Genomic DNA, 27,759 nt, shown 5'->3' with positions numbered 1-27,759 from the left:
TCAGCTGCTTTTGTTTTCATCTTGGATCAAAGACTTAATAGTAGTTGGTGGTTACTAAAGCATCTTCTGTGGTTTTCTGATCGGCCTCTCTAATCATGGTTTGAATGTCAAATGTCCAGTCAGTGCATTTGTTTAGCACTCATGAATATTATTTCTATTCACATGGCTTTTCAACTCCAGGGATACTAATGATAATGATATTTCGGCTGTCCCTTTAAAATCGGATCTGTAATTTGGCATTCAGTGACATTCATTTTAATGATATAACAGAGAATGATGTCCATGATAATACAGAAAACTAAATACATAATGGATAGCAGGCTGCTCAACCAAGAAAAAAAAAATGTCTGCTTGCATGTTTTATGGATTTTTTAATTATGTATGCATTTTTTTTTCTGTTTTAAATATGCATCTGCACCCCTGGAAAAGTCACACATGCCTTTGATTCCCCAAAATTTAAATAAAGGTTTGCTGAAAAAAATCTCCAATAATCAACTTTTAGCATATTAAGCTAAACCAAGGATCTGAACATGGTAAATGTCCCAGCTTGTTCTTATTTATTTATGATCATTTGGAGCATGTTCAAATGTCTACAAAATGTATCTGTGGCAAAACACAAAACAGAGCTCTTACTATGTGAGCATTTATGACTTGTTACTGAGAATGAAAATTTTATCAATGGAAAACAAATTGTTCACTCTGGTTAACTAATGGGAGTTATTGCCTCAGATGAATTGCTAAAAATATCTTGACCTTGTTCACACAGCAGCACATTAACAGATGCACCAACTTCAGTGTGCTTTAAAGTAGAAGTTTGTTGGCTGATGAATCAGAGGTCTCTTTTTAATGTGATATGTATATACTGTGGTGCTAAGCAAGTTAACATAATAACTCTATTAAACAAGCAAATAGCAATTCAAAGGTCTCATACATTACCTTCTTGCAACCACAATTCCTAAAATGTTAGGATTTGTGAGCAGAATTAAATGATTTACAAAACATTTGGCACTAAATGTAACATCTGATTTTTATATGATACTTGACTTCATTAATTTTACAATTATTACACACCCTTTATTTAATATAGGTTCAGTTGTAACAACTTTACTTGTAATGGACTATGTTAGCATAATAGATGAATTTTAACTCCAGTAAAGAATAGCTTCTTTTACCACTGCTTCTTACTTACCATTTTCTCCACTATGTCTTCAGTGCTCCTGTTTCTTCTTCTCCCTCCATGTCTTTTATGTCCTCTTCCTCCTCCTCCTCCTCCTCCACCTCTCAGTTAGTTAGTGGTGGTTAAGTTGAGGGGAAGCGAATGGGATTGATGGTGTTAGCATCTGAGCTGTTTATGATGATGATAAATGCGTGTGTGCAGGGGGGGAGAGGAGGGTGTCGATGTATGTGTGGGGTTGTGTGTCGTTGTGTGGGTATGATGATGATGATGAATGGAGGGCTCCCTCTCCACGCACTCCCAATGTCGACTGCGTGCAAACATAGAGAAATGATTTGGGCCGACACACTGTCATGTAGTCTAATGCAGTTATATATCCAATCCACCCGCTGACGGACAGAGGGGGGAGGTAGTAGTAAAGAGAGGAGGGGGAGTTGGTAAATTAATAGATGTCAGCTGACGGAATACAAGGAGGAAGGAAACAAAAGAGGAAAGGACGTCCTACGTGGACATTTTAGCAAAGAGCCTGCATGTAATCCTTTCAGTGTGGTATTTTTACCATTTTGAACATTTTGTACACTTACTGTCAGGAGGAATACACCTCCTAACACCTTGCTGTGGAAATAAAGAGCAGCTGTATTTTTCCCATGGTCACTGTATCTACCCTAAAGCAGTTAGTTGGCTTTATGAGTTAACATGGCAATGAAACTTTCATTTAATCACCTGTCTTAAATTGTTCCTTTGCTGTAAAAATGATCACAGATCATCAAAATAAAACACTAACTGGAAAAGATCAGATGTCAAATTTAACACATCTCGATAAAAAGTACACAGAAAGAAACCAAGTCACCTTAATCTCATGATGTAAAACTTGAATAAAGGTTCGTAAGTTCAACAAATACACCAGCATAATTTTTTTTATTATTGTTTCAATTGTTTTAATCTGTTCAAATAGTTTTTCAAAGCAACAAATCTTTCGATTGTGAATAATTTTGGTTCCTTGTGCTATTTAACTAAAATCGTTACATGCCATAAATATATATTGATGTATAAACTCAGAAACAGTTCTTTTCAACAAAGCTGCACATTTATCATAGAGCAGGCACTCTTAGTTAAAAAATAACAAACAATATTCCATGAAAATCTGCATGCCTAAAAACCCTCTGTTTCAGCCCTGCTCAGAATGAGCTGTTTCTGGGGCTTTAAATGCTAATGAGCTGACTCCACCCCTCTCAGAAAATGGGTGTGGCTCTCCTGATCCTCTGAAAGGAGGATCAGGAGAGGAGGGTGGAACTTTCCTCGAAGTTGGGAGGGCCAACCAAACCTGGGGGTGGTCTTAACTCCCCTCATGACATCATGATGGGGAAATCTGAGAACAGCTTGTTTCAGCACACATTTTCTGAAGGTTTAAAAAGAGACAGCGGAAGGAAATGGATTTGTCCAATTCTTGGGAGGATTGTGGACAGGCCAGGGGCACATATTTTTGCTTGAAAAGCCTAAAAAAGTGTATTGCATAATTGCATAATATGTGACCTTTAAACTAAATTTTAAACTAATTAAACTCATAGCATCCAACAGCTTGTCTTAGATACAACAAGTAGGGGCCTCGTAGGAAAAAATGGCTGGGGATCACTACTCTAACTCATCAACACAAACTGACAATCTGATTCATGCATATCCTCGGTTGAGGAGACCACTAATATACATACTGTGCATGCAGAGGTTGTCCAGGCAGATAGATTCAGGGTAACAGGATCTCCTCTTTGTTCAAATATGTCCGTTTTATTTGAAACTGTCACAGTCAATTCTTCCCTTTTGAAAATGTCTTTTTGTCCACTGCAGGAGCTTGCTTTGCATCTAGAAGATAGCGATCAATTTCCAAGCCATCAAGTATGATATTTTCAAAATATACAGACATAGGAAACCTTTTGGCATACAGCTGTAAGGTTTCTTACACTCCATGGTGAAGACAGGTCTCTTTTGGTTTGACAAACTCTTCAATCAGGTTATTTGATTGTTCGATATTTATTAATTGGCTAATTTGGGTATTTTCCCCCAAAAAAGTACAGGAATTACAACAGAGCATAGCTTTGTTGGTGTAAATACAGAATATATTTATTCACATAATATCTGTGTGCATGTGTGTGTGATAACAGGTCGAGACTTAGCCAGCACCACTCTGCCAGGCTACCCTCCGCACGTTCCTCCCACTGGACAGGGCAGCTACTCCACCCCCTCCCTCACTGGCATGGTACCTGGTGAGTACAACACAAACTCAGTCAACTCAATCAAACTGTGCCATCATTTCTGACCCACAACAGCATCAACTTACTTGACAGTTTCTCTGCCGTCTCTGCAGATCAGTATCTGTATCTATGTTACAGTTTGAATTCCAAAAGGGTTATTGTGTTCTTCGTTAATGGATGTGTGTGCATATACGTCATGTTTGTGTGTCATTAGAGGGTGTACTTAGCTCTGCCACGTCCTCCTTCTTGTCTGTATGGTTGACAGTGCTCCCAGGGGGTGCTGTGTGTGCACATTTGTGTATATCTTTACATATACGAGTGTGTTTGTGCCTGTGTTGTATTGTGTGTGTGCTTTTGTGTGTATCATTAGAAAGCACCCACAGTAGCACAGCTGTCCCTCCTCAACATTAGTAATTTGTTTTTAATGAGAATCACCAGTGACCCACGACTAATTCATTCATTCCCTTCCACTCCGCCTTCGATGCCACTTTTGTGTTTCAATCCTGGACCGCCATCCTTCTTCTTTTCTCTCTCTCCTCTCTCTCTCTCTCTCTCTCTCTCACTCTGTCACTCTCTCTCTCTCTTCCTCTCTCAGTTTTGCAGTGTTAGTTGTGGTCAGCATAAAGTTTACGACAGAGAAAATACAGTGAGAACACAAAAGCAACAGCAGCAGCAAAACAAAGTCATTGTTGTTTACAAGTTTTGTCTCTCTGTGTATATCTCTGATCATTCCACTCTCAGTGGACATGTAGGCAGCACGTCTAAAGATGGGTAACCCTGTCGCCCTGTCCCCCTGCGCTCACCCCGTCCTGTCCTCAGGTTTGACAGCATATTTGTGGGAGAGTGTGTGTTGGCATGCTATTGCTTGCGCACCTTTGTGTGTTTGTTTTTTGACAGTGTGCGTGCGACCTTGACACTGAGCTACACAAGGGAGACCCCTGCGCCCTCTTCTCCCCTCCCTCCCCCTCGTCTCCTAAACAACCTGACATGCTGCCGTCACTACGGTGATGACAAGGGGAGGATGTTCGCACCCAGGGATGCCATGGAGACCGCATCCCGACCCCACCTGACAGATGCAGATAAACATGAACGCACACACTGAGGGTGATGTGAGAAAGAAAACTTGGTGTATACGTCCAGTTTCTTACAAACACACAAACTGGCTCAACATCTACATCGCTGTAGGAATTCTCTGATCAGACGACCGCAGAAGATAATCTCTTAACTTTGCTTCTCCAGCTCCACCATGTTTTATCTCAGCACTTCTCAGGCAAATTATCCTCCTTTTTGTCTGCTCTGTCTAATATCATACCTTCATTAAGCAAGCAACTCTCTTCTGCTGTTCTTCTTCTTCTTCTCTCTCTGCAGCAGGGGGGCTGACACTCAGAGGGGGTGTAGGAGAGCAGTGAGGCAGAACCGACAGAACGAGAGGGAGAGAGGAGGGATGGAGTGGAGGTGGTGGGGGGGGCATCGGGGTCTGTGACTGTCAGCTATGGGAGAGGAATCCCCCGGGAGGAGTGAAGGTTCAGGAGGAGAGAAAAAAAAGAGCAAAAGAGTAGAAAAAAAGAGAACAAGAGGAGAAGAAATGGGGAAGAATGTTGTTTTGATGTGAAGGATGACGGGCGGGCTGTAGTCTGAGGACAAGAGAGAAAAAATAAAGAGGGAAGGGGGTGAAGGGAGAAGTGGGAGGGGAAGACAAGAGGAAGGAAGAGTAGACCCCAGACAGTGAGTAGTAAATGAGGGAGAAAAGCTAAGCTATCATCCGCTGTAGGGGAGGACCACTATGGTCTCACTGAGATCTCCAGTTCAGTCACTCAACTTGTCTGCAGACCGTTCTGCAGGAGACCGAGTGAAGGTTAAAGCTTCTCTGTGAGCAGCATTAACCTGAAGAAATCCTCAAAACTAAAGAAGAACATTTTCATTGCTTTTAAAAAACAAATAACATCTTAGCAGTTATCATTTTTTAGAGGTGTGTACAAATCTTTTGATAGAGGCAATAACTTAAACTTGTGTAAGGGGCATTTATTTACAATTTTTGTTTTGATCATCTGACATTATGCTTACATTTCTTTTTCTCCTTTGCTTAGCTCCACCCTACAATTGCCACACCAAACAGGTGTGAAACTAAGCAGAGGTGTTATCTTTCATACCATGTACAAAAGGATGTGTTGTGTGTGTGTACTGGCTCAAAAAAGGAAAAAAAGCATCATTAGGAATTCTATTGATTGTACAATTGAAGAGAAGAGTATTATCTCAACACTGAACACTCTTTTTATACATCTATACCCTAAAAAAATATCTTCTATTCAAAATTAAAGCTAATGTGTTAATTTAAACGCAAGTGATTAAATCAGGTTCCTCCCTTATAAAAGTTTCAGGGCCAAATGCTAAATTCATGTGTTCTGGGGAATTTTTGTGCAACAACTGTGCAATAAAAAAGTCTTTATTGTTGTAATGATGAACTTATTTCATGTACAGTAGGTAATACATTTACGCTACTTCCTAAATAAACGCCAAATTTCCCAGCCTGGCAGACTGAAGTTTTGTCATTCAGATGTTTGATGATTCCTATTGAAGACAGGTTTCTGGTTTCTTTTTACTGGCCATAATCTCACCTTTCAGAGTTAGCTAAGGTTAAAGATTTTCCCTTTGGCGGACCTTAACTAAATCTTTGGCTATAGTTAACACTAATGTTGGATTGGTTAAGAACAAAAATGCTAAGTTGAAAATATGATATGATGAGCAAAGGTTATGAAGCTGCTACATTTAGCTAACTTACAGTCGATATGCTTGTTAATCTTCTTTAAACTGAGCTGATAGTGTGGTCTGTTATATACCTTAATCCAAAGAAGACAGCTGTGTTTATGTGAGGTTTACAGAAAAAATGCATTTCATTCCCTAGTCTCTCGTGCTACCTTGTATCAGTGTTGCCTTTACAACACACATAACTGATGATTTATAACTGCATAATTTTACAATTAAACCACAGGAAAATCAAAATAATCAATGCTTTTGTGTGTGGAGCTGCTAGAAATGTGCTTGGTTCATGTTGTGGAAGGCGAGGCTTAGCAGTAGGTGAATTGCTGTATGAAGCCATATTCTCTCTTTATGTGGGTGACTGAAACTCCTTTTTTTGTAAACTTGTCTTTTGTTTTTTTGGGCTTTTTAAAAATACTTATACAATATATTTGCATGTCAAAGTCTCTGTTATCAAGTCATGCAGGCACCAAATATTAAATGAATAGTTTTTAAACACTTTTGACGGTGGTGGAAAAAGACTGACAGAAAAAAAGCATTTGCATACAAACAGACGGAGCTAATATCAACCAAAAACAGAATGTTTAATGATGAATCCTGTTGTTGCTCTATATAACTCATGTAGTCTGTGGGCCAGTCAGCACGGGGTGTCCTATTTTTTTTTGGCTTCACTCTTAGAAAGCTGCTATATGTCCATGTTAATACAAAATCTACAGCTGAGATGAATCACACAGTGCTTTCACACACAAATTAGTATCAAAGTATGTGTTTGAAGTGTGTCCGATTAATCCTGCAGAAATAACTTTTTAGAGCACAGTTACTATCTTGTAAAAGATTTTAATAAGATGCAGTGATAACATTTCAAACCAAAACATTGCTGCATCTTATTAAAAGTTTTAACTACATCCATGGGCTTCTTCCTGGTTTAATTAGTCTGAATGTTCTTGCAGGAGTACCTCACTGAAAAGCACGCTTCCATGGCATATAATCAATCATTTAATCCATGTGTCTGATCAATATTTGTAAAATGCACTTTAAATTTGATTTACACATCAGTTGGTTGATTTGTATCTCATACCTGTTAGTAAAAGGCATAGAGCAATTATGTAGCATTTATTTCTCTTGTAAAAAGAAAAAGAAATAGACACATTTGTTGTCTTCTTCCTCTGTTGTCCTCTAAACCCTGCTCTGCTCCTTTTTTGTGTTTGCTTTCAGGTGGAGATTTTTCCGGAAGTCCTTATTCCCATCCCCAGTATTCCACATACAATGAATCATGGAGATTTCCAAACCCCAGTTTATTAGGTAGGTGTGCCCCATATCTATCCACACAATCCTGCCTATGGATCAATAAGTGTGTCAATGAGTTTCACTTCATTCCACCTTACATCCCAGGCCCAGTCTTTCTAGTACCCTCTTGTACTACGCTCATATTCTTCGTGTCAGTTTTTCATTACATTTCTGTCTGTTTTTCACTGTACAGTTCAATACATCACAGACATACTAATGGTTCTGTGGAGGGGGTTTTCTAAAGACTGGCAATTTGAGGATTGAATGGGTTTGAAGAAAGGGGAAGACAGAATTAGATGGAGAAAGGAAGGCACAGATTAAGAGGCGTTTATCTCCATGACTAATCAGCAATGCATTTTGGGGTTTGTAAGATTTTATGTAAGCTAACTGTTACTGGGAAGGAAATCATTCCGAGTTTTCACAGACAATCTGAATAAGATGTGACAGCAGAATCAAGTACCAGAAATGTGGTCAGTCACACGTGAGCAGCACAAATATGGGTGAAATCAAGCAACAGACCAGCAGCTCTAAGTAGGCATTCATGCTTCCTTATGTAGCAGTCTGGCACATAGCGTCAAATGTTTCCACAGCAACAATAAACAAGACGTGTCTGCCACGGTGGCTCTGTTGTGGCAGCCATTGTGAGAATACAGCTGTGAAAATTGAAAATTTCTCTGGCTTTGAAAACTTTTGGAATTTTTTGAGATAACGTAAACTAATAAATATACAGTAATGTGCAGAACTTTTTGGAAAGTTTGGGCTTAAAATTGAGGCTGAAGTAAGGCGTGTAATGGCGAGCAGGCCTGCCTGAGGGCACCATCAGGTGGGAGGGAAGATTGACACAACCACAGTCATGCTCTGGATGTCCTTGCATATTACCAGGGGCAGGGAAATTAATCTGTTAAAAAACTGAAAAAATTACGTCAACACTTTTACCGCACAGTGTGCAGTTTTAAGCAAGGCCAGATTTGCCTACTCTGACAATCGAGGAGGAGTATCCCAAGTGGGTGCTCATTGCAAATGGTTATTTGTCTAAATAATTCCCAACTATGTGGTAACAACATGATTATTTTATTGCTCCAATTGTGTCTGCAGTCTCCCACATTTTCAAAACTGTTTAAGATTTGAAAACCTTAAAGTGTTGCCAACCTAAGCATGGCCTAGGGTACCGTTCCTGTGGCAAGTAGGGTATATCACCAGGGGTGAAAAGGCTCAGACTAAAGAGATGCCACTGAGCTTGACCTTGGCTGCAGAGCGACACGTGTAAATGTGTCGAGCTTGACAGAAGTAGTCATTTGTCAGTCAGTTTGGACAATTTAGAGCTAAAATTCTGCATATGTACTATAAGGGTATGTTCTATTTGTGTATCAATGGGCAGTGAAAAAAAACTGTGGGATTTATTTTGATAAAGGAGAGATGAGCTGCAAACATTTTTTGTGAAACATGAAGAGCAGCAGACGATCATAGAAACTGAGTTGTCTTAGATGTACTCCAACATCATTTTTATTCATCATACTTTTATTTCAGTGTTGAACAATGTTCTTGCAGATGTATTTTGCTCATGCAGCCCTAATCAACAAGATCAAATACAATGAATCATGTTTTTTCTGGACCAGCTCAAATTGGTGTCTTGACTTTATTATGAAGCTTTTTCCAACATCACTCATCTCTGTTTTTGCACACACATTTTTATAACTACAAGGGAATGAATGCTACCAAGTAATGACAAAATCAATTAATCAAATTCAGCTTAGAGAAAGAAAATAACTCTCAAAACTGTTATTGCTGATGTTTTGCCTTCCATGCTTTTAATCTGCATTAAAGAGAAAAACATTAACCCTGATCTACAATTACAGTCAAAGTCAATGTCCAGGGAGCTATTTTAAGGGTCATGTTTAAAGGTAAAAAGGTCAATGATCGATGCTTCAAAGGTCAATAGGTGAGAGGGGTCATTTTTGTGCCCCCAGCCTTTCCTCTCCTCTCCTTACCTCTTTTCTCTCCCCTCCCTGCCTCCTCCCCCTCCTCTGTCCCCAGTGTTTCAGCAGGATTATGGTTCTCTCCTGGGGACGGAAATCGGCTGCTCCTCAAGTCTCTTCACCAGCCAGGCAGGACAGATGCAAGGTAGGTGAAGAGAAAATAAACCAGAAACAAAGAAAAAAGGGAGACAGCTAAAGAAAGAGTGAAGTGTGTGTGATGATGAAGAAATAACCACAGAACTCAGAGGAGAAAAACAGAGGAACTTTTCAATGAGAACAGATAAGGTGAGCCGTTATATGAGGGCAGGAGACACTGAAAGGTTTAAGATTGATGGTAGGGATGAAATGTGGGGAAAGCTGTGAGTAAAGGAAACAAATGAAAGAGGAGAAAGTTAAAAAAGGAGCACGGAGGGGAGGAGAGGGCGACTGAAGTCTCGACTGAGACTAAATAGTTTGTCAGAGTGGCTTAATGCCTCACTTCCCCAAAGAGCCTCCTGAGATTACCTGGACTGTGGACAGACATAACCTGTCAACACACAGCTGGACTGATTGATGGAAGTGACAGAGACAGGTGTGTGTGTGTGTGTGTGTGTGTGTGTGTGTGTGTGTGTTTGGAGGAGGGTTTTTCTGTGTATCAAGGTGTGTGGGTGTGGGTTTCTGTGTGTCTTTGGGGTTACAGTATTGAATTGACCTTTTCCCTGCAGAGAGAATAGACTCAAGGGATCAGCCGTAGTAGAGCTGTACTCAGTGTGTCAGCTTAGACTGCCACTTAGATAGTGTGTGTCCCTCTCCGTGTGTGCGTCAGAGAGATAGTAAAGAGTGAAGAGAGATGATGGAGAAAGTAGACCCAGTCCATTTCATCAGTTCTAGACGACAAGGAGAGTCATTTTTTTCTGTCATTAGCTTCATCAGCTCATGTCATCTCATCCCGGCCTTTCAGTGCTCACATTCAGACTCAAATATAATCTTAAAATGAAAATTGAAGCTGCTCATTTCAAATTTGCACAGCATTTCAGTAACCCTGAGTATTCAGGGAATAATTCAGATTTATTACAACTGGAGTCTCACTTTTGTCATTTTGACCATCAGACCTGTCTGTAATAAAACTCCAGTCGCAAAGTTAATTGCTTGGCTCTGTGAATGTGGGGAGAGTCGATGCTTCTGAAGTCAAATCATGAAAAAAAGATGTTTTTAAGTGTGAAAAACTATTTTTTTAATCCCCATATCAGCCCAAAGAAATCTCAAACAAGTCCCCTCACCAATAGAAAAACAATGCCGTTTGTTCATACTCCACAGAAACTTTCTCTGAATTAATGCTTGTAGCAGTGACAGAAAATAAATCCTCAAACCAACACACATAAAATGAGCCTTACTGTATATCTTGAGCACATGGTTAGCATCATGAAGTGGTTACTGTTAAGTGATCTTACAGTAATTCTTACAATAAATTAATTATTAGTCACATACTATACAGTACATCCATAACAAGCAGGATTAAAAAACAATGAGATCATTTACATGGACACTAATAACCTGATTATTATCTGATTTCAGAAGTTACCTGATGACTCAAGTAGTCTTGTAAACAGCTTAATCCAATATTCTTTATCATATAAAGGCCATTGTCAGATTGTGAAAAATCAGATTAACACACTTAGCCTTTTCCCAAATAATCTGATTATTCAATGCATGTACACAGTTTACTCTTCTGTTTTAGTATATCTGCTAGGAGTGGGATTTCAGAGTAATTCCAGTACTTGAGTACTCATGTTCTGAATGAAGCAATTAATTAATAAATAAGTTCCTTAACTGCAAATATATGAGGAAATATCAACTCCCAATTTGCATGCAGTACTGCCACCATCAGAGTTTTGAAAACTGCAGGTTTGGGTTTTACCTCATGTACTTGTGGGAAAAAAAAAATCTGACTATTGACAGAAAACATGCATGTAAGCAGATCAAATGAGATTATTACCATTACCTGATTATTCCCAGTTGTCGGATAAAATGTGATCATGTAAATGTGATCACTAATGATGTTGTTTTATATGGGACTTTAACCAGGGAACAAGTCTTGATGAGTTATCTATTGCCACCATGAATGGAGTTACTCACTCTAGACTTCCAACTCCGCCTGTAACATAAACTCTGGCCCCTAGGAGTCATCACTGGTTAATAACTCCAATATAGCATATGATCACCATAGACAGTAGAAAATAAAGGACGAAGCCTGAATGAAGTGAGCCATTAGATTACTTAAGGAGGCTTTTGTGTCCAATCCATGACAGCTAACTGTAGATCAACATAGTAATAAGACAGAGAGGTGGAATTGGGACGGGTCTTATACGTCCTGACAAAAAGTCACATTGAGCCTGCTTGCAGTTCTATCAACAATTTACCTAATTAATATAATTATAATTATTTGAACCAGGCTGTAAAAATGTTTATTTTTGATGTAAACATCAGTATTTTAATCTGGTGTGTTTAAGGAGCTTCCAGTGCTTCTGCAGACAGCCTCTAGTTGACACTCAACAAACTGCAGGTTTTTGCTGCATCAGACGGGCTTCCACTTCCTGATCACTGACTTAATAAAGCAGGGACATATTTTAAGTGATGCCACCCTCTGGTGTCTGCAGAGATATTTGTAAGCCTATCATTGTGGTCACCATATTGGAAATGCTTGTCTCTATGGCTATCTTCCTGTCAGCCAAGTAACAGACAAAGAGGTGGAGCCGTGGCAGGTTTTACAGCCTTCTGTCTTAGTAACAGCGTGCCTTCCTGTTGGTCAACTCAGCCATGCCCTTATTTTGTGTGACTCTGAATCTTAGTGCCACCAAAAAGATGAGAAATTGACACTAGAGAGGCTGGAGCCATTTTTGCACATGTGCATTGGTTTCATTTTCCAACATCAGAGGTTTACACTTGCACATATTAAGCTGCTGCACAATCAGCAAATACATCAATATTTACAGTAAGGCCATTCTGTGCAGGGTGAACACCTGGACAAAATGGTAACAAGAAGCTAAAAATGTTATTATACAGCATTCAGTGATTTCTTAATTGTAACATCTAAAGAAATCTGATCCCTCCATGGGGTGAGCACAGCGATGTCCTAATTAAAACAAATAATCCTTTTGTTTTCAGTTTTATCATCAAGTTTTTCTGTTTCTTCTGCAGGGTCACCGTACTACTATGGTGCAACATCTCGGGGTGCAGGCCCTGCTGCCACTGCAACAGCCTCGGCCTATGACCGCCACTGACGCCTCCTACTGAGAGAAGAGGAGAAGGAGACAATAGAGGAAGGAAAGGAGGGATGGTTAGCACCAGCACTGCTCAGTAGAAACCTGCCTGCGTGAGAGCAAAAATAAGGATGAAGATTTCAACTTTTTGACGTCAGTGAAGTTTAAATTCTCTTCGTTTGTAAACCAACATTGACTGTTGTTTGGGTATTACATTATGTGAGGACAGAAGTATGGCAGAGACAAATAAACTATTGTTCAGATAAACAGTAAGCAAGTAAACTTAGCTCCTCACATTGTACAACAAGGTATAAAAACTGTCTTTTTGTGAACAAATCATCTACTAATCCAAAAAGTCAGCCGAGCAGTGACTGAAACTGTATTGTGATTTTCTGGGTAAAAATGTTGTGTTTTCAGGTATTTTGTCTTTGTTTTGATTCTGTTATTTGAGCTGATTTAAGCAAAAAAACAAAACAAAACAAAAAAACACTTATTCAAGCAGTGTTTCCATGCCCCAACACCAATCAATCAATTTTCTATGCCATGCTGAGGTGAAGTTAAGACAATCCAATTTTCATAACTCTGAATGACCAAAATCATCCATATCATTATCGTTCTCCTCCTTTTGTTTTTGATGCCGCAGTTTTACCCTGATATCACAATACTTAAGGCTACTGGAGTGTTCAGTTTCCTCTGATGATCCTTTGCTAAATCCTCCTTTTGTTAGTCTAATGATGCTAGGCCCGTCAAGCCTTAACTGTGAAAGTAGATAAAGACAGCCTCTCATTTCTTGCCCACACCAACTATAGGTAGTTTGCAGAATATGCCACTTCACTTTTAACCTGGTTAAAATCTGCTGTCTAAAGTAGAGTAGAGTCAGAAAACACTCGTGTATGCAGCAACCACTTCGTAAAAGGTGAGGCTACAATCATTTAACCACTAAATTTTATATGTGAATAAAATCTAAAGAAATGCAGACCGAAGTATGTTTCCAGTAACTTAAGTCATCACTAAGTAGAGAATAGTTTGGTCTTTAGCTTGTTTTGCATCTAAATACATTAAAATAAATAAACAGTTCACCTGATCAAAAACAAGACATTGCTCTTAGCTGATAGCAAGCTAGCAAGTAAGGTAACCAAGCTAGAACATTTGTTTGTATTTCCAAATATTTTGCTTGTTAATTCAGAGGACAAGCTTTAGTGTTGGCTGTTTGCATCCAAAACAATACAAAAGAAAATAATATGGGCTTTTTAGTTTTTACTTTATTACTGTAATCACATGTAACATTGGCTGGGAAAAACACCTGAGTAATGCAAGTTACATAAAAGCCGGCTGCTATCTGCATTGAAGTTTAACAAGCACAAACCACAACATATTATGTTTAATAGCAGTACCCTAATCACTTATTTTATTGCAACTATCTATCTTTACTTTTTGCTAAGACAAACTAAAGAACAGATAAAGAGTGTTGCTGCTCCTTCAGATTCTTTCACACTACATTATCATGAGGAAGAAAGCTTGACTGGCCTACCATACCATCTCTCATTTCTTTAGGCTGTGATTTTTTTAAATGCTTTTCTGTTGAGGGTTTAGCAAAGGGCTCATTTTTCATGTATTAGCCAGATTCGGACAAGTCTCCCCAGGACACAAAGTTTATCTCGACTTCCACACTGATTTACTGACAGACTGGCCTTTCAGTGAAGCACAGCCATGAATCTGAGCCCCCTGCTGTTAAACCAACAGCATCCATGTTCACATCAGACCAAAATCCAGTCCAACAGGGAGTGTTTTTGTACAGGAAGGTGCTATCCTCCCTCCCCAGCCAAGATTTAGTCCTGATCAAGAGCTATTTATAAGTGGAGGAGACAGAGTAATATATTGAGAAGCTTTTCTGTGCTGCACTCCACTGTGAGAGTGAATGCCTGTAATGATTTATTATGTCACGCTGTTGTGCTAGAGTAGTGATGATGATGATGATGTTGATGACGATGCAGTTTAAAATGAATCTTAAAATCTGTCAATATGAAAAGAAGTCTTTGTTTATGAATAAGAGCCGACTGCGATTTTCCTGTTTATAGTTTGTTGCCTGGCAACAGTTGACACAGGTGACACTGAAAAAGACACTTCCTGTTATAAAAAACACAAATCAGGAAACAGTGGCACCCTCTCTTTTCTCTCTTGCTCTCTTCTATTTCTCTCTTTAAACTCCCCAAAGATGGGCCCCCCCTAGTGGATCGGCTGACTTACTACAAAAAGCACAAAGAGACTCAATCATCATTAAAAGGCGCCATATTACTTTCTGACTTCTCTTCAGAACCATTGAGTACTTTCTCTTCTTCTTCTCCTCTTTTGAGTGCTTGTCCTTGTGCTGTTTGACACCCTGAAATTATTTCTATAAAAGCATTGCTAATGTGAAAAACAAGTGAAACTGTTTTCTTATTTTTGTTTGTCTCCTGCATTAGTTCTGCGCTGTGACAATGTATGACACCAGGGTTGAGGCCTTACCCATCATGTACAGACAGCGTAGGACAGATTTGCCCTCAAGCTGATCTAAAATCAGTGTGTTATTCCTCTCCAAGGTTTGAGGGCCCCACAGTGTTGATCTTGTGAGGGGGCAACATCTTCCTAAACCTGTACATAGCTTCCTGTCTCACTTTTGTCCATACAAGATTTGTACAATAATCAGTGAACGAGAAGAGAATTCACAATGTCGATAAAAATTTTAATGAATCACATTTGAATTTAGAATTTAGTAATGAAGCTTTCTTTATGATAAAACGACTAAGAGGTTTGTGGTATTATTTTAGCCATCGTCTGCAGGTGTTTAAACATCTTTTGTTTCTTTGTTTGGCTCGGGTGTGTGTGGCTGACTGTAGCACATCATTGCTACTGTGTAGTTTTACTAGACAACAGATTGGAGGCACCAAATCTGCAGCGTGAGACTTTAAATATAGTTCTATAAACCTATAAACATTGACCAGAGCTGTTAGTTTTTCAATCTTTGTTGTTTCTGGGTTTTGAAGTAGTGATAAAGTGGATCCTTTTACATTTGTAGACTTAAAAAGTTGTGTGCACACAACCCTAAAGAAGAATCTTCTGACGGCTCGCCTGCTGTGCTGCCAGCGTGCACCACAGCAGGAGCCTTTCCTTATTTCTGTCTTTCTCTCTTGATCTTTCTGAGGCATTATTGAACCTGAACCACACCAGCTGAAAACAAGGACAGTGCCTTTAGTTTTATATGTCAACAACCCCAACTGACCACACATCATTAAAACTTCTTCAGCACCCCTTAAACTAAACTCTGCCTATTATGCATACACAGGGCTTTAGATAATATGACTCTGAAAACGAATGAATCACAGATTTTAAAGCCAGCTCTAAAGTATGATTTACATATTTCACCAACAGTAATGCAGCTCTGAAAGCAGGACCTAAGCACCCAACACTGAGAACACCACCCCTACTCTAACGTATCCCAGAACTTTTCTATTCAGTCACAGATTCATGCATAAATTATTTGAATTTAGACTACAAACCCTTTAGTAATCTACGCACATGCCTGGTCACAAAAACTAACATCATCCAAGAAACATCTACTGTTTTTATATTTAATATAAGCCATGTTGAGTCAAATAAAACTCCTTTCTTGCCTGTGAAGTGAACTGATGCTCTAGTAAAGCAGTCTGTGCTACATCATAGTTTTAGTTGTAAGCTAGAACTGCTGAAAATTCACTCTAAGCCACTAGTGGGAGCACTAAGCAACTCACCAAGAGTTACAAATTCAATTAAAGATAGTTTTCTTTAACAGCATAGAAAGTTTTTGACATCTAGTTTGTGATTTCTTTCCAGTAGTCATGGTCACAACAGGATGACTCTTTAAGACCCCAGTAATCTTGACTTTTCTTCTAGAGCCATTAGCAGTTCAAATTATTTAAGGTGTCTTTCCACCAAGTGGTTTGGTTCGGTTTGGTTTCATGCAGTATGCAATTTTTGTGTGTTACCATCAGAAGTTGAAAAGGGCACTAGAAAAACTGACCCTCGCTGTCCTACTTTCTTGGCACCCTTTTGTTAGGGTACCAAATGTACATACCTGACCCTAACCCCCAAAATCCACATACTCCACCTGCGCAAGTTCCAGGTGCACAGCGCAGAAGAGCAGAGCTAGGCTCTTTGCAGTCTACTGATTGAGTTCTGTCAATCTCATTTATTCCTGGCCAGTGAGAGCAACTAAACACATGACATAATGGACATGCAGAGTTCTGGACAGAACTTGCCATTGGAGCCGGTTGGTGTAACATTCTCATGCCGAAGCTGGTCAGGAGAAGAGCAAAATCATCTTTTCTGCCATGAAAAGCTTTCAGCATGATACTTTTGCTCTTCTTTTGGTAAAGAAATCTGGTCCAAATCTGATAAGACTGCCAGTATAGTTAACCTGAAACACCAGACGGACTGCTTCATATTTCCAGTGCATGAATATATTTCCTATTCACCTGGAAAACCTTCCTTACAAAGCATTTGGGAAGGGTAAAACTTAAAAAAAATATTCTCAGAAGGTGACTGGACAAACATTCTGTTGAGAGCCAAACAGACATGACAAAATGTGGTAGTCAGGTATGCGTGGCTTTGGATGTAGCCTGAGCCCAACAGACAGGTGCTGCCATAGTTTATGAACAGTGGAGCTTGTCAGTGGACATGCAGAGGAGACATGCAAAAACATCTCTGCCCAGAGAAGCTGTCGGTGTAGCTCTTTGCTGTTGTTTTAATGACAAAATGTGACCCTGTTGTTATAAAACTGCTGCTACACTATATCTAAATCTGAGCTTGCAGCAGCCATTGTATGGCTTACAGTACAACCAAACCCCTTGGGTAACCATCACAAACTTATGCCGAGCAGATCGTAAGAAGAGTGGAAACATCTTTCCGGTCATGAAAAGCTGTTCATTTCTTTTATTCGATAAAGAAATGTGGTCTAGTACTGATACAACTGCTGTTGTAAAACAGCATCCAAGCTAAACGCTACAGCCATTGCCACTCTCTCCAAATGCAACTTTACCCGCCCGCAGATACAGTCTCATTTTCTTCAGTGACACTGATAGGTTCAGTCTGTTTTCAGACCTGGCACAGTCATTTCAGTTTGGAGCTTTGTAAGATGACAGATGTGGAATCTGGCCAACCCATCATCTTTCCAAGATTGTCATAAATTTTCTTTTAAAGGAAATGGTGATTTGCTAAACCATTTTTGGTACTGCTTAGATTAAAGTTAAAGCCCGACAAGTTACAGGCCGTAATGGTGTGTCTTTGCAACTGAGCTGGTTGTGAGATTAGGCTCTTGATATATGAACGTTAGGAGCTGGCTCCCTTTTGAGAGCCAGTCTCGTTCAGGGTCTACTGTACAGAACCAAACTGGATGCCTGGTGGAAATGCACCATTATAGTGAATAGATAGCACAGAAACTACTGAATGCATAGGCAAGAAGTGTGTCACAAGCTTTATTGATTCCCGGTGAAATGTTCTGTTTTAATGCTGTGATCCTTCAGTGCTACCGTGTGATTAGATTTGTTATCTGTATTAACTATTCTAGCAGGATGAAGTTAAACTTATTTGGTGAGGTTTCATTCATTATGCCCCCATCAGGTCAAAATTTTAATGTCCCAAAACTTTATTTTCTGCGTGGCTCATATGCTTGCATAACATCATTTTGTTAGAATTGCTGTTGTTAACACTTCCTGTATTAAGAGGGCTGCCAGCCAGCTTATTCATACTTTTTCCAGTGTTACGACCATTGATAGATTTAGCCCCATCCACCCTGATGTCGTCTGTTTTTATTCTTTTTGCGCTGATCTCTGGCTGAAATGTTAAAAGTTCTGAGAAAAATCTGAAAATGAACATGATCTATAGCTCTGGATCAGGGCTGAACATAACCCATCCTCTCCCAAGGAAAAGGACCAAGTAAGCAGCAGTCATATAAGACGTCTCCCCTTTAAGCATCTTACAAATAGATAACACCGTTTTTACAAACATTGTAAACATGAAGAAATGTTTAAAGTCGTTCTGCTTGAGGAGGTGAAAGCAGCCGTGCTTCTTTTCTACTCACAAGAAGCAACAATACCAAACTGTCCATATTTGACACCCAGAATCCAGTGATACGTTAACAGGATTATTGGTTAACTATGCATCTCATAGTGACGTGGATTGCCTTGCCATTGCTTTGACCTAATTGGTTCACATATGTGGAGAGGGAGAGTTCCCATTGGCGCGCAGTTGTTTGGATTGGCGGCCATGACATTGACTTCAGCGCTGAGGGGGGACTGTCATTGTATGTGGTACTTTAGAGGCCACACACACACGTAAATATAAGTACAGACACTCTCTCTCTTCCTCCCTTTGTCCTTTGCAGAGTGTCGATCGCCCCCCCCCCCCCCCCATGCCCCCCTCGTGTTCCCCAGGGGAGGCCAAACCTGCTGTGCCATCAGAAGCTCACACCGTCTTTCTTCTCCCCCTCCCTCGGCCCTAATCTCATCATATCTGAAGCTCCCGTCTCCCCCTCTCCTCCCCTCCCGTAGAACTGCCACACCACCAGGATTAGGAATATTAAAAGTATTCTGTTGATTTCAGGCTCGTGACCTTCCTCAAAAAGTCATCCCTCATTCTTCAGATAGCCTTATTAATCTTTATTCCCTCTCCTTTTCTTACTTTTCTCTCTGACTATTCAGACGTGATGCTCACTGTCCTGTCAGGAATCCTGCATAGGAATGAAGCAGGGTGTTTTGTGCCAAAGCGAGGTCATTTCAATGGCAATATTGCTGCCAGTATCTACATATATACACAGGAATATTCTGTGAGATTGCATCTTGAATCCTTCTTTATCTCTTCCTGTATTTTCAAGCATTTAAAACTAAAAGAATCACAGATCAGACAGAGGCATCTCCTGACCATCTCTTCTACAGTTTACTGTCCATGAAAATCTGATTGCATTCGCCTCAAATCAAACAGGAAACTGAAGTAAATGCAAATGAGTTTTTTCTTTATTATGATTTCTCAGCGAGCATGCAGTGCCTGACTGTATCTCAATATGAATCCATGAAGATGGCTACTGCCTCGATGAAACCTGAGGGAATTTCAGCATCACATCTTGACAGCAATTAGTGGCACAATCTGTTTCATGCTCGCTGATATAACTAGGCTCTGGACAGATCTCATACTGAAGTGATACAATGTTCTGTACATCTTAATATTATTCAACTGTGGAAGAGGAGACATTCACAGGACTCAGCCTACAAAAATCTACTGTGCTTTTTTAAAGCAGATGTTTCAATCAGAAAAAATAGATGACATGATTTTTCACCTTACTGTGGCCTTTCGTGTAACAATCTGGAGTTTTTTTTGTGTCCATGGCTTCCTATCTGGGGTGTTAAAGAGATATTTATATCTGTATTGTTTTGGTAAGAAAAGAAAAATAAAGACAGATAGAAATACACCAGAACTCAAAGATTAAATTAGGTTTGAACAATTCTTCAAAATCAAACGTGACAAAAAGAAAACATATCTGTAACATTCACCAAAGCCTGTGATGCCTGTTTTAAATGATAGATTCTTGTACAAAAAAGGTATAAAATAGCAGAAAAGACTTACAGATACAAACACAAAATGAAGATAAGAAATGCCTTCAAATATTCTGGAGGGGAGGATTTAAAAAAAAAGTAAAAGAAAAGCTTCTTTAAGAAAATGTGTATGTTTTTTATTCAATTTTCTAGTAGTTGCAAACAAAACTTGGTGTTTTTTCTCTTTGTGTGTTGTGTGTTGTCTTAATATTTGAATGTATTTTACTGCAGTGCGAATTTGCCAAAGATATCATATCACTTGATTTCTCTCTCTCTTTAATTCTTTCTTTTAGTTGTTTTGTTTTTGAATTGTTACCAATTCTGTTCAGATAACTGGAAATAAATTGTGAATTTGATGTTATGATTATTTTTCATAATTCTATTGTTAATATTATTGTTATTTTATTTCCTGGGTTTATGTGAAATATTAAATTGCAGTTTGCTTGATGCATCGCCTCATACTCAGTCTGTGTACCTGTCCATCCGTCCACCTGAGTGACTGTTGTTGGTGAATTTATTCCATTTATGTACCTGTAATGTGAAGCTAAGAAGTAATTATTTGTAAATATTTGCCATAATTTTATTGGTCCTTCAGAATAAAAAAATAATTTTTTGGAGTTGAAGCTTCTGTGTCAGTGCTTAGCTGCAAAGCTCTGTGTTTCTTTATGCATGTCAGCGATGCATGCACACATCCTGGCTGCTGGTCTAAATGTCACATTCCTAAACATCCAGAGCAGGAGGCTGTTCCTGGGGACAATGAGTCCAAACCCCTCCCTTCCACCTCTCTGACTAAATGTAGTGTCCCAGTGCTGCAGTCTTGGCTGCAGGCCGAGTCCAGGAGGGGGCAGAGGTGTGTTTGTGTGTGTTTGTGTGTGAAGATTAGAGGATGTGAAGGAAGGGGGTGAAGGGTGATAATAGGACACAAGCCGCGACATGGCGACAACACGCTATGCACACAGAAAACAGCACAAACCCAGCTTGAGACACAGGCTGCGCTGTCCGCTGCTTGGGTGTCTGCCCAGGACGCTGGAGTGGCTTGGTGCACCTTTGTGTGTGTGTGTGTGTGTGTGTGTGTGAGTTTAAGCTCCTTTAGTTGTTTGCAAACTAAAGGGAGACCTCGTGAAAGAAAGTATAATCACCTGCGGAAAAGTTAACTGTCACTTGTTAATCCCAGGCAGAGGGACCGGAGCAGCGTACTATGAGGCCTTGGGGCATGCTACATAACCAAGGAACTTCATTAATTAATACTTCCTTGATGTCATCAGCCTCTTAGCAGGGAAGACATTCAGCATAAAGGGCCTGAGATCGATAAAGGAGCGTTTATTTTACTAGATATGTCATGATGTATATGCTTGGGTGTGTGCATAGAGATGGAGCGGTGAAACTGGTGAAGATTAACAGGTGAAGCATCCATAGTTGTGTTTTTTTAAGTATTGTAATGTGTATTTATTTTGTTATTCTATTGTGTCAGGATGTTTACATGTTTATGTTTGTGTATGTTTATGTTTTGTATGTCACATGGGAACTGAGTAGACCTCAGGAAGCATGACTGCTGATATGCAGAAGCTAATGCGGCTCTAAATGAAAAGAAAAACACAGCTGTGCATAAACTGCATGTTGCAGACATTTCTGAATGCAATGGAAATTGACAGCCTTAAGCCTTTTTTTTCTCTCTCTCTGAGGGACCCCCAAAACAGACATCTTCAATATCAGTGCAACCTACAGGTGCATCTCAAAAAAATGGAATAACATGTAAAAGTTGATTTCTTCCTTTGGTTTACCTCAGAAAGTAAAGTTTTAATATATTCTAGATTCATTTCATACAAAGTAAAACATTTGAAGACTTTTTTGTTTTAATCTTGATGATAATCTTCATTGAAATAATAAAAAAAATCAATTATCTTACAATATTACAATCTTGTGGAAAACTCCAACTTACAAAGGTGTCCTGAGCCTTCATCCTCTCACTCTGGTTCAGTACACACAACCACAACCATGGGGAAGACTGCTGACTCAACAAATGTCCAGAAGTCAATTATTGGCAACCTTCAAAGGGGGGTAAGCCACAGGTCACTGCTGAAAGGACAGGCTATTCTTAGAGGCTGTTTAAAAGCATATTCATGGAAAGTTGAATGGAAGGGAAAAGTGTGCACAAGCAACAGGGATGAGCTCAGCCTTCAGAGGATTGTCAAACAAGAATTTAAGGGAGATTGAAAAAGAGCCATCACACACAGACGGGTTCAGGAAATGTTCTAGAAGTGTTTTGTTCCCAGTGTCAAACTAATCACAGATGTTATAAGTTTCTCATATGGGATAGGGAGAAAAAGAACTGGACTGTTGATCAGTGGACTAAAGTCCTGTTTTCACATGAAAGTAAATTTTTCATTGGATTTGGAAATCAAGGTCCCAGAGTCTGGAGTAAGATTAGAGAGACACAGGATCCAAGGTGCCATATCAAGTCCAGAGTCAGCACTGTCAGCCATCAACCAGGAGATTTTAGAGCATTTCATGCTTCTTTCCTTTTCCAGCAGGACTAGGCACCTGCCCACAGTGAAGCCAAAACTACTAGATACTGGTTTGCTGACCATGGTATAACTGTGTTTGATTGGCCAGCAAACTGGTCTAAATCTTGGGGGAAACGTCAAGAGAGATAGCAGACTCAACAATACAGATGAGCTGAAGGCTGCTATCAAAGAAACTTGGGCTTCATAACAGCAGTACCACAGACTGATTGGCTTTAAACTACGTCACATAGATGCAGTAATTTGTGTAAAAGGAGTTCCAAATAATAACTAAGTGCAGAAATGAGCATAATTTCCAGAAGGTTGGCATTTCTGTTGTTTCTGTTTCTTTTTTGGAGATGCATCAGTATATCATAATTGTATGCTAGTTTTAGCCCTTGGAGCCTGGACATGTATTCCATTGCTGCAATACATACATTTAAATATGAAATTGTAACATGGACATTCAAGATCCTTAATATAAATTGCTCTCCCTGTATTTCTGATGTGTTTGACAAATTCATAATGAGATGAAAGTATGGTTGCAAAGTTCAATCCCATAGTTAAAAGGAAGCTTCACTATGCCAGAAGACTACTAAGTTTATCCTAACATTCACAGCTTCAGTGTATTTCTGACAGGTGCAGAGCTGATATAGCATCTGTCAGATCAATGTCCATTTGAAAAACAAGGGCCTGACAGTGTTTAGTTAGTTAGAAAGCAGTGCCACACCCTCTGCCCTCTTCACTCTCCTCTTCTTGCTGTAGATTACATAACATGACTAGGTACTGACATGTTCTACCTCCCCTCCACTTCCTTCTCCCTCTCCTCCTCCTCTGGCTTCCTATACAGAGCAGGAGACAGACAACAGTGGTACTTATGCAGGCCAAGAAGTCATGCAAATTAACGTCAGTCAGCGTCGGTATTTTTTGGCCCTCCAGAGCCCCTGCAGGGAGGAGGCGTGGGGGCCAACTGAGTATAATTGGGCCTCAGCTGATTAGTGAAGAGGGGCTCATACAGGAGAGAGGAGGGGTGAGAAGGGGAGATGCTGAAGAGATATAAGGAGTGAGAAGGGGAGAGGAGGAAAGGAACTGACAGAACAGTCAGGAGGAAAGGATGGAGCATGGAGCGCGTTCATACACGTGTTGCATTTTCAAGACGGCCGCTGCTTTATCACTGTCTGTACCAACTTTTCCTGCTCTGTACTCTTTATTTGTCCTGCATACATCAGTGATGAAAATCAACAGACAAGGGACGACTATTTCATTGTTTCCCTAGGCTCACAGATACTGACTATCATATTTCAGCAGAAATGACCATGAGGAAACCATTATACTATCCCTATATATTCCTAAAGTCCATAAAAGGACTAGATGATTGGGATGGGAAGGAGGTAACGTATACTGATCTGAAATGATACATTTGAGCATTAGCTTATCAAGAGATATAATCTCATCTTTTTTAGTGACTCCAATTTCAACCCAACTTGAAATGCTCTATCCATACCACATGAGGTATTTAAATGATTTCTCACTATGGGAGCATGGTGTGAAAGGCCCTTGCAACTGTAAAACCATCTAAAATGTGATTGAATGTAAAGTAGAGTTTCACCATAAGGTTCCTGCTGTACTTTGATATACAGTAGGTTCAGTTAGAGGGAGTTTTGGGCAGAGAAAAGCAAGATGTAGAGTCACGATTGGCTCTCCAACTGAGGCATTTAGGAGCAGTTTCATGAAAGCAGGGTTCTTTCCAGTACAGCACTCACCTTTGAAAGTGCGGGAGAGATAACTCAAACTTTACCTGCAGCCTTTTTGTAGAACATTCATCACAATAAATGAGCATTTCTTCATTAAAAGAAGACCAAAGAACAGTTTTGAGTTGTTTTCTTTTCAAAAACGACAAAAGTTGTGTACTGGCATGTCTACAGTTGCCATGGTTCACGTTATGCAGTTCTTCGTGGAGTTTACTCCTTCAGTAGGGGCACAGTTCAGAATCGGTAGCGCTACGTCATTTGTTTTGTTGCTCTGATTGGCCCGTAAAGATGTGACAGACAGAACGTTCGTCCAATCACCCTCCAAGTTTTTTTTCAAAGGCTCTACCTTTTCCCAAATCCTATGTATGAGAGCTTTTCCAGATGGACGTGTGAAACAAATCCATCGGGCGTGCCAGGTTAGCCCAACACTGATTAACACAGAAACCATCATTATAAATAAAGATTCCTTCCCTTCTGCAGCACTATTAACCAAATGAAGCAGAGTAAACATGCTGTTTACAGGAAAAAAGCTCGTGGAAACATTCCAACATAGCTAACATAGCTCCGTTAGCAGCATAAGCTACTGTAGCTGTTTTTTGCTGCATGCAGTGCATTTTTAGTTGATCAGTATAACTTGAGTTCATAAAACTAATTTTTGATGGTATTTGAAATATTCAGTGCACTGTACTGAATTTAGTATATTTCTGTTTGAATGACTCTACCTTATTATTTACAGTCTACAGAATAAAGTTAACAGTTATGCAATTATTATTTCATTTTTATTCACTGTACTCTAAGTATTATTCATGTCCACATGTGTAACATTTAAATTACTATTGATGTCCCCTTGTATTGACAGGAACATTAGTTCCCACTTGTCCTAGTTTCAAGGGACAGTAATGACCGTGACGGCCGAGAAGACTGGACAAAGTCAATGGACAAGAAATGAGGGTTACTCTTTGTAGATAATGTGGCTACATAGCTAAAGTAGCTAAAGCTCAAGAAGCTCATGAGTATCTATACTAACAAAGCTAAAGCGGCTTATGTTAGCTATGTAAGCTAATTTATCTACATAGCTTACTTAGCTATGTTAGTTTTAGCCATGTTTGCTAAAGCTCTTGTTGCTAAAGCTTACATAGCTACATTTGCTCATGTAGTAATGTTAACTACTGACTACGCTAAAGCTAACAAAGCTAAGGTTAGCCACTGTTCACGTGTCTCTTTCTAAAATGGGTCTATAGCCTACATAATTTCCCATGCGTTGACCTCTGACCTCTTTCTCTGTTCTATTTATCTGATGTTGCTTCATCTTTATGTTTGCAATGTAGGTATTTCATGAATGTAACCAAGAGGGTCTGGCTGCAGACCTCGATAAAACCTCTACGCTGGGGCGTTCAGCTGGAGACTTCCATGCTGGGGTGTGCAGTGTGTTAGCTATTGTTAGCATGACTTCACTGCTGTGCTTACTAGACCTTAGCATAGCCCCAGGCGTATGGGTCTACACTGGGCGTGCAGCAGCAGACCCCGAGCCCTACCCTGGGCCCTGCAGTAGCAGACCCAGACCCCTACGCTATTAAAACCTGAGTTGTTCAGTTTAGGCATTAAAACCTGAGTTGTTCGATTTAGGCATTAAAACCTGAGTTGTTCGATTTAGGCATTAAAACCCAAGTGGTGGGGAGCCGGTTGGCCTAGTGGTTAAAGGTGCTCCCCATGTAAGCAGGCAGCCTGGGTTCGAATTTGGCCTGAGGCCCTTCACCGCATGTCTCTCCCCCACTCTTGACCCTGTTTCCGACTGTCCTTCTCTATTGAATAAAGGCACAAAAATGCCCAAAAATAAATCTTAAAAAAAAAACCCCGAGTGGTTAGATTTGGGTAAGCCAGTGGGCAAGAAGCTAGTGCAGAAAATTCATTGTGGGTAATATACGTCACGCCCCAGCGCAGAGGTCCGCCCCAGCGTAGAGGTTTGCTCGAGGTGTGCAGCCAGATGTCTCTCAATGTAACTGCCAGATTTTGTTTATGAATAAAGCTGAATTTTAAAAAATTTAAAGCTTGGATTAAATTGTACTGGCAAATTCGGTACTTTTGTTCTGACTTGTTTTCTAAGAGTCCTGGTTACACCCCAGGTCCCCACCCCAGGATGTCTTCCCCCATTCTCTCTCATATTTCCTGTCTCTCTTCAGCCGTCCTGTTGTGTAAAGGCAAAAAGTAAAGTAAGAGTGATTGAGAGGGGAGTTAATTTTTTTTAGAAGTATCATCTTTCTAGCCTGTGGCATTTTTGCTTTTAGCAGATTTTTTAGGGGTCAAATGAGTTCTTCTCTCATGAAATGTTACAAGCCATCTGTTTTCTACCCCCTTTAATCATCAGGTGTAATTACTGTGTAAATCAAGCAAGACTTAAAAATTCATAGAGAGAGAGATGCAAGCCAGTCTCATGCTGGTCTGAGTGTTGGCTCATCAGACAAAGAGAAACTCTGACAGACTGCCTGTGAAAAAAAGTGGTTTGACCTTTTCACTGAGACATTTGGACCTCACAGAATGAGTGTTTACATGCCTCTCATTGCCCTTTACAGCAGCATCCATTCCCACACATACACTAAAGGCCCACAGATGATGTTAACACTGTAACAGTGGTAAAAAAAGGTTTACAAAGACTCTTATGAGCTGTGTTTCACTCATTACAGCCCCCTGGACACACGAAATGACGAGACACGCGGTTCCATGTGTAGTTTTTTTCTCCGCCCTTGGCCTGTCACTCACATCACTCCCTCACACAGATACTACATGTTACAAATGTCAGACGTGAGTACAGTGTGTCCATGTGGGTACACGTGTGTCAGTGTGTAGATGTTGGACCATTGACAGGCATGGAAGCAGCTTGTTGAACTAATAGCCTAACTAATGTGTCTACATCCCCTCCCTCCCCCCCTCTCCCCCCTGCAAAAACTGACATTTACAAAGCGAGTAGAGGAAGGAGGGAGGCAAAGGAGAGAGAGAGGATGGCAAAAAAGGGAAAAGGAGTGGGTTGACAAGCAGTGGACCCTCTCGCCCTCCCGTCTGACTCTGTCTATCTCCCCCTTACTCCCTGAGGGTTTGTCTCTGAGGATAGTGCTATGATGAATAGGCCTGTCTAAGCTAACCTAGCAGAGACCAATTAAAGAGAGAAAGAAGTAAAAGCTAGAAAGCAATGAGAGAAACTGAAGCAGAGGGAGAGCAAGACACAGGGAGGG

At 40.1% G+C, this 27,759-nt stretch overlaps 1 protein-coding gene across 5 annotated transcripts in view; it reads left to right on the top strand.

Moving 5' to 3' along the window:
• Positions 1-20,823, top strand: part of pax5 (paired box 5) — a 75,765-nt gene extending 54,942 nt beyond the window's left edge. For all 5 annotated transcript variants that reach the window (XM_041785793.1, XM_041785794.1, XM_041785791.1 and 2 more), the window contains exons 8-11: positions 3,331-3,432; positions 7,393-7,479; positions 9,499-9,585; positions 12,618-20,823. In XM_041785793.1, coding sequence (XP_041641727.1) covers positions 3,331-3,432; positions 7,393-7,479; positions 9,499-9,585; positions 12,618-12,700 — 359 coding nt within the window. In that variant the 3' untranslated portion in view covers positions 12,701-20,823. The remainder of the gene's footprint in view (positions 1-3,330; positions 3,433-7,392; positions 7,480-9,498; positions 9,586-12,617) is intronic.
• The last annotated feature ends 6,936 nt before the right edge of the window (positions 20,824-27,759 follow it).

This window comes from Cheilinus undulatus, linkage group 4, assembly GCF_018320785.1.
Source record: "Cheilinus undulatus linkage group 4, ASM1832078v1, whole genome shotgun sequence".
In the NCBI taxonomy this organism is placed as follows: domain Eukaryota; kingdom Metazoa; phylum Chordata; class Actinopteri; order Labriformes; family Labridae; genus Cheilinus; species Cheilinus undulatus.
This window is presented reverse-complemented; position numbering and strand designations above follow the sequence as displayed.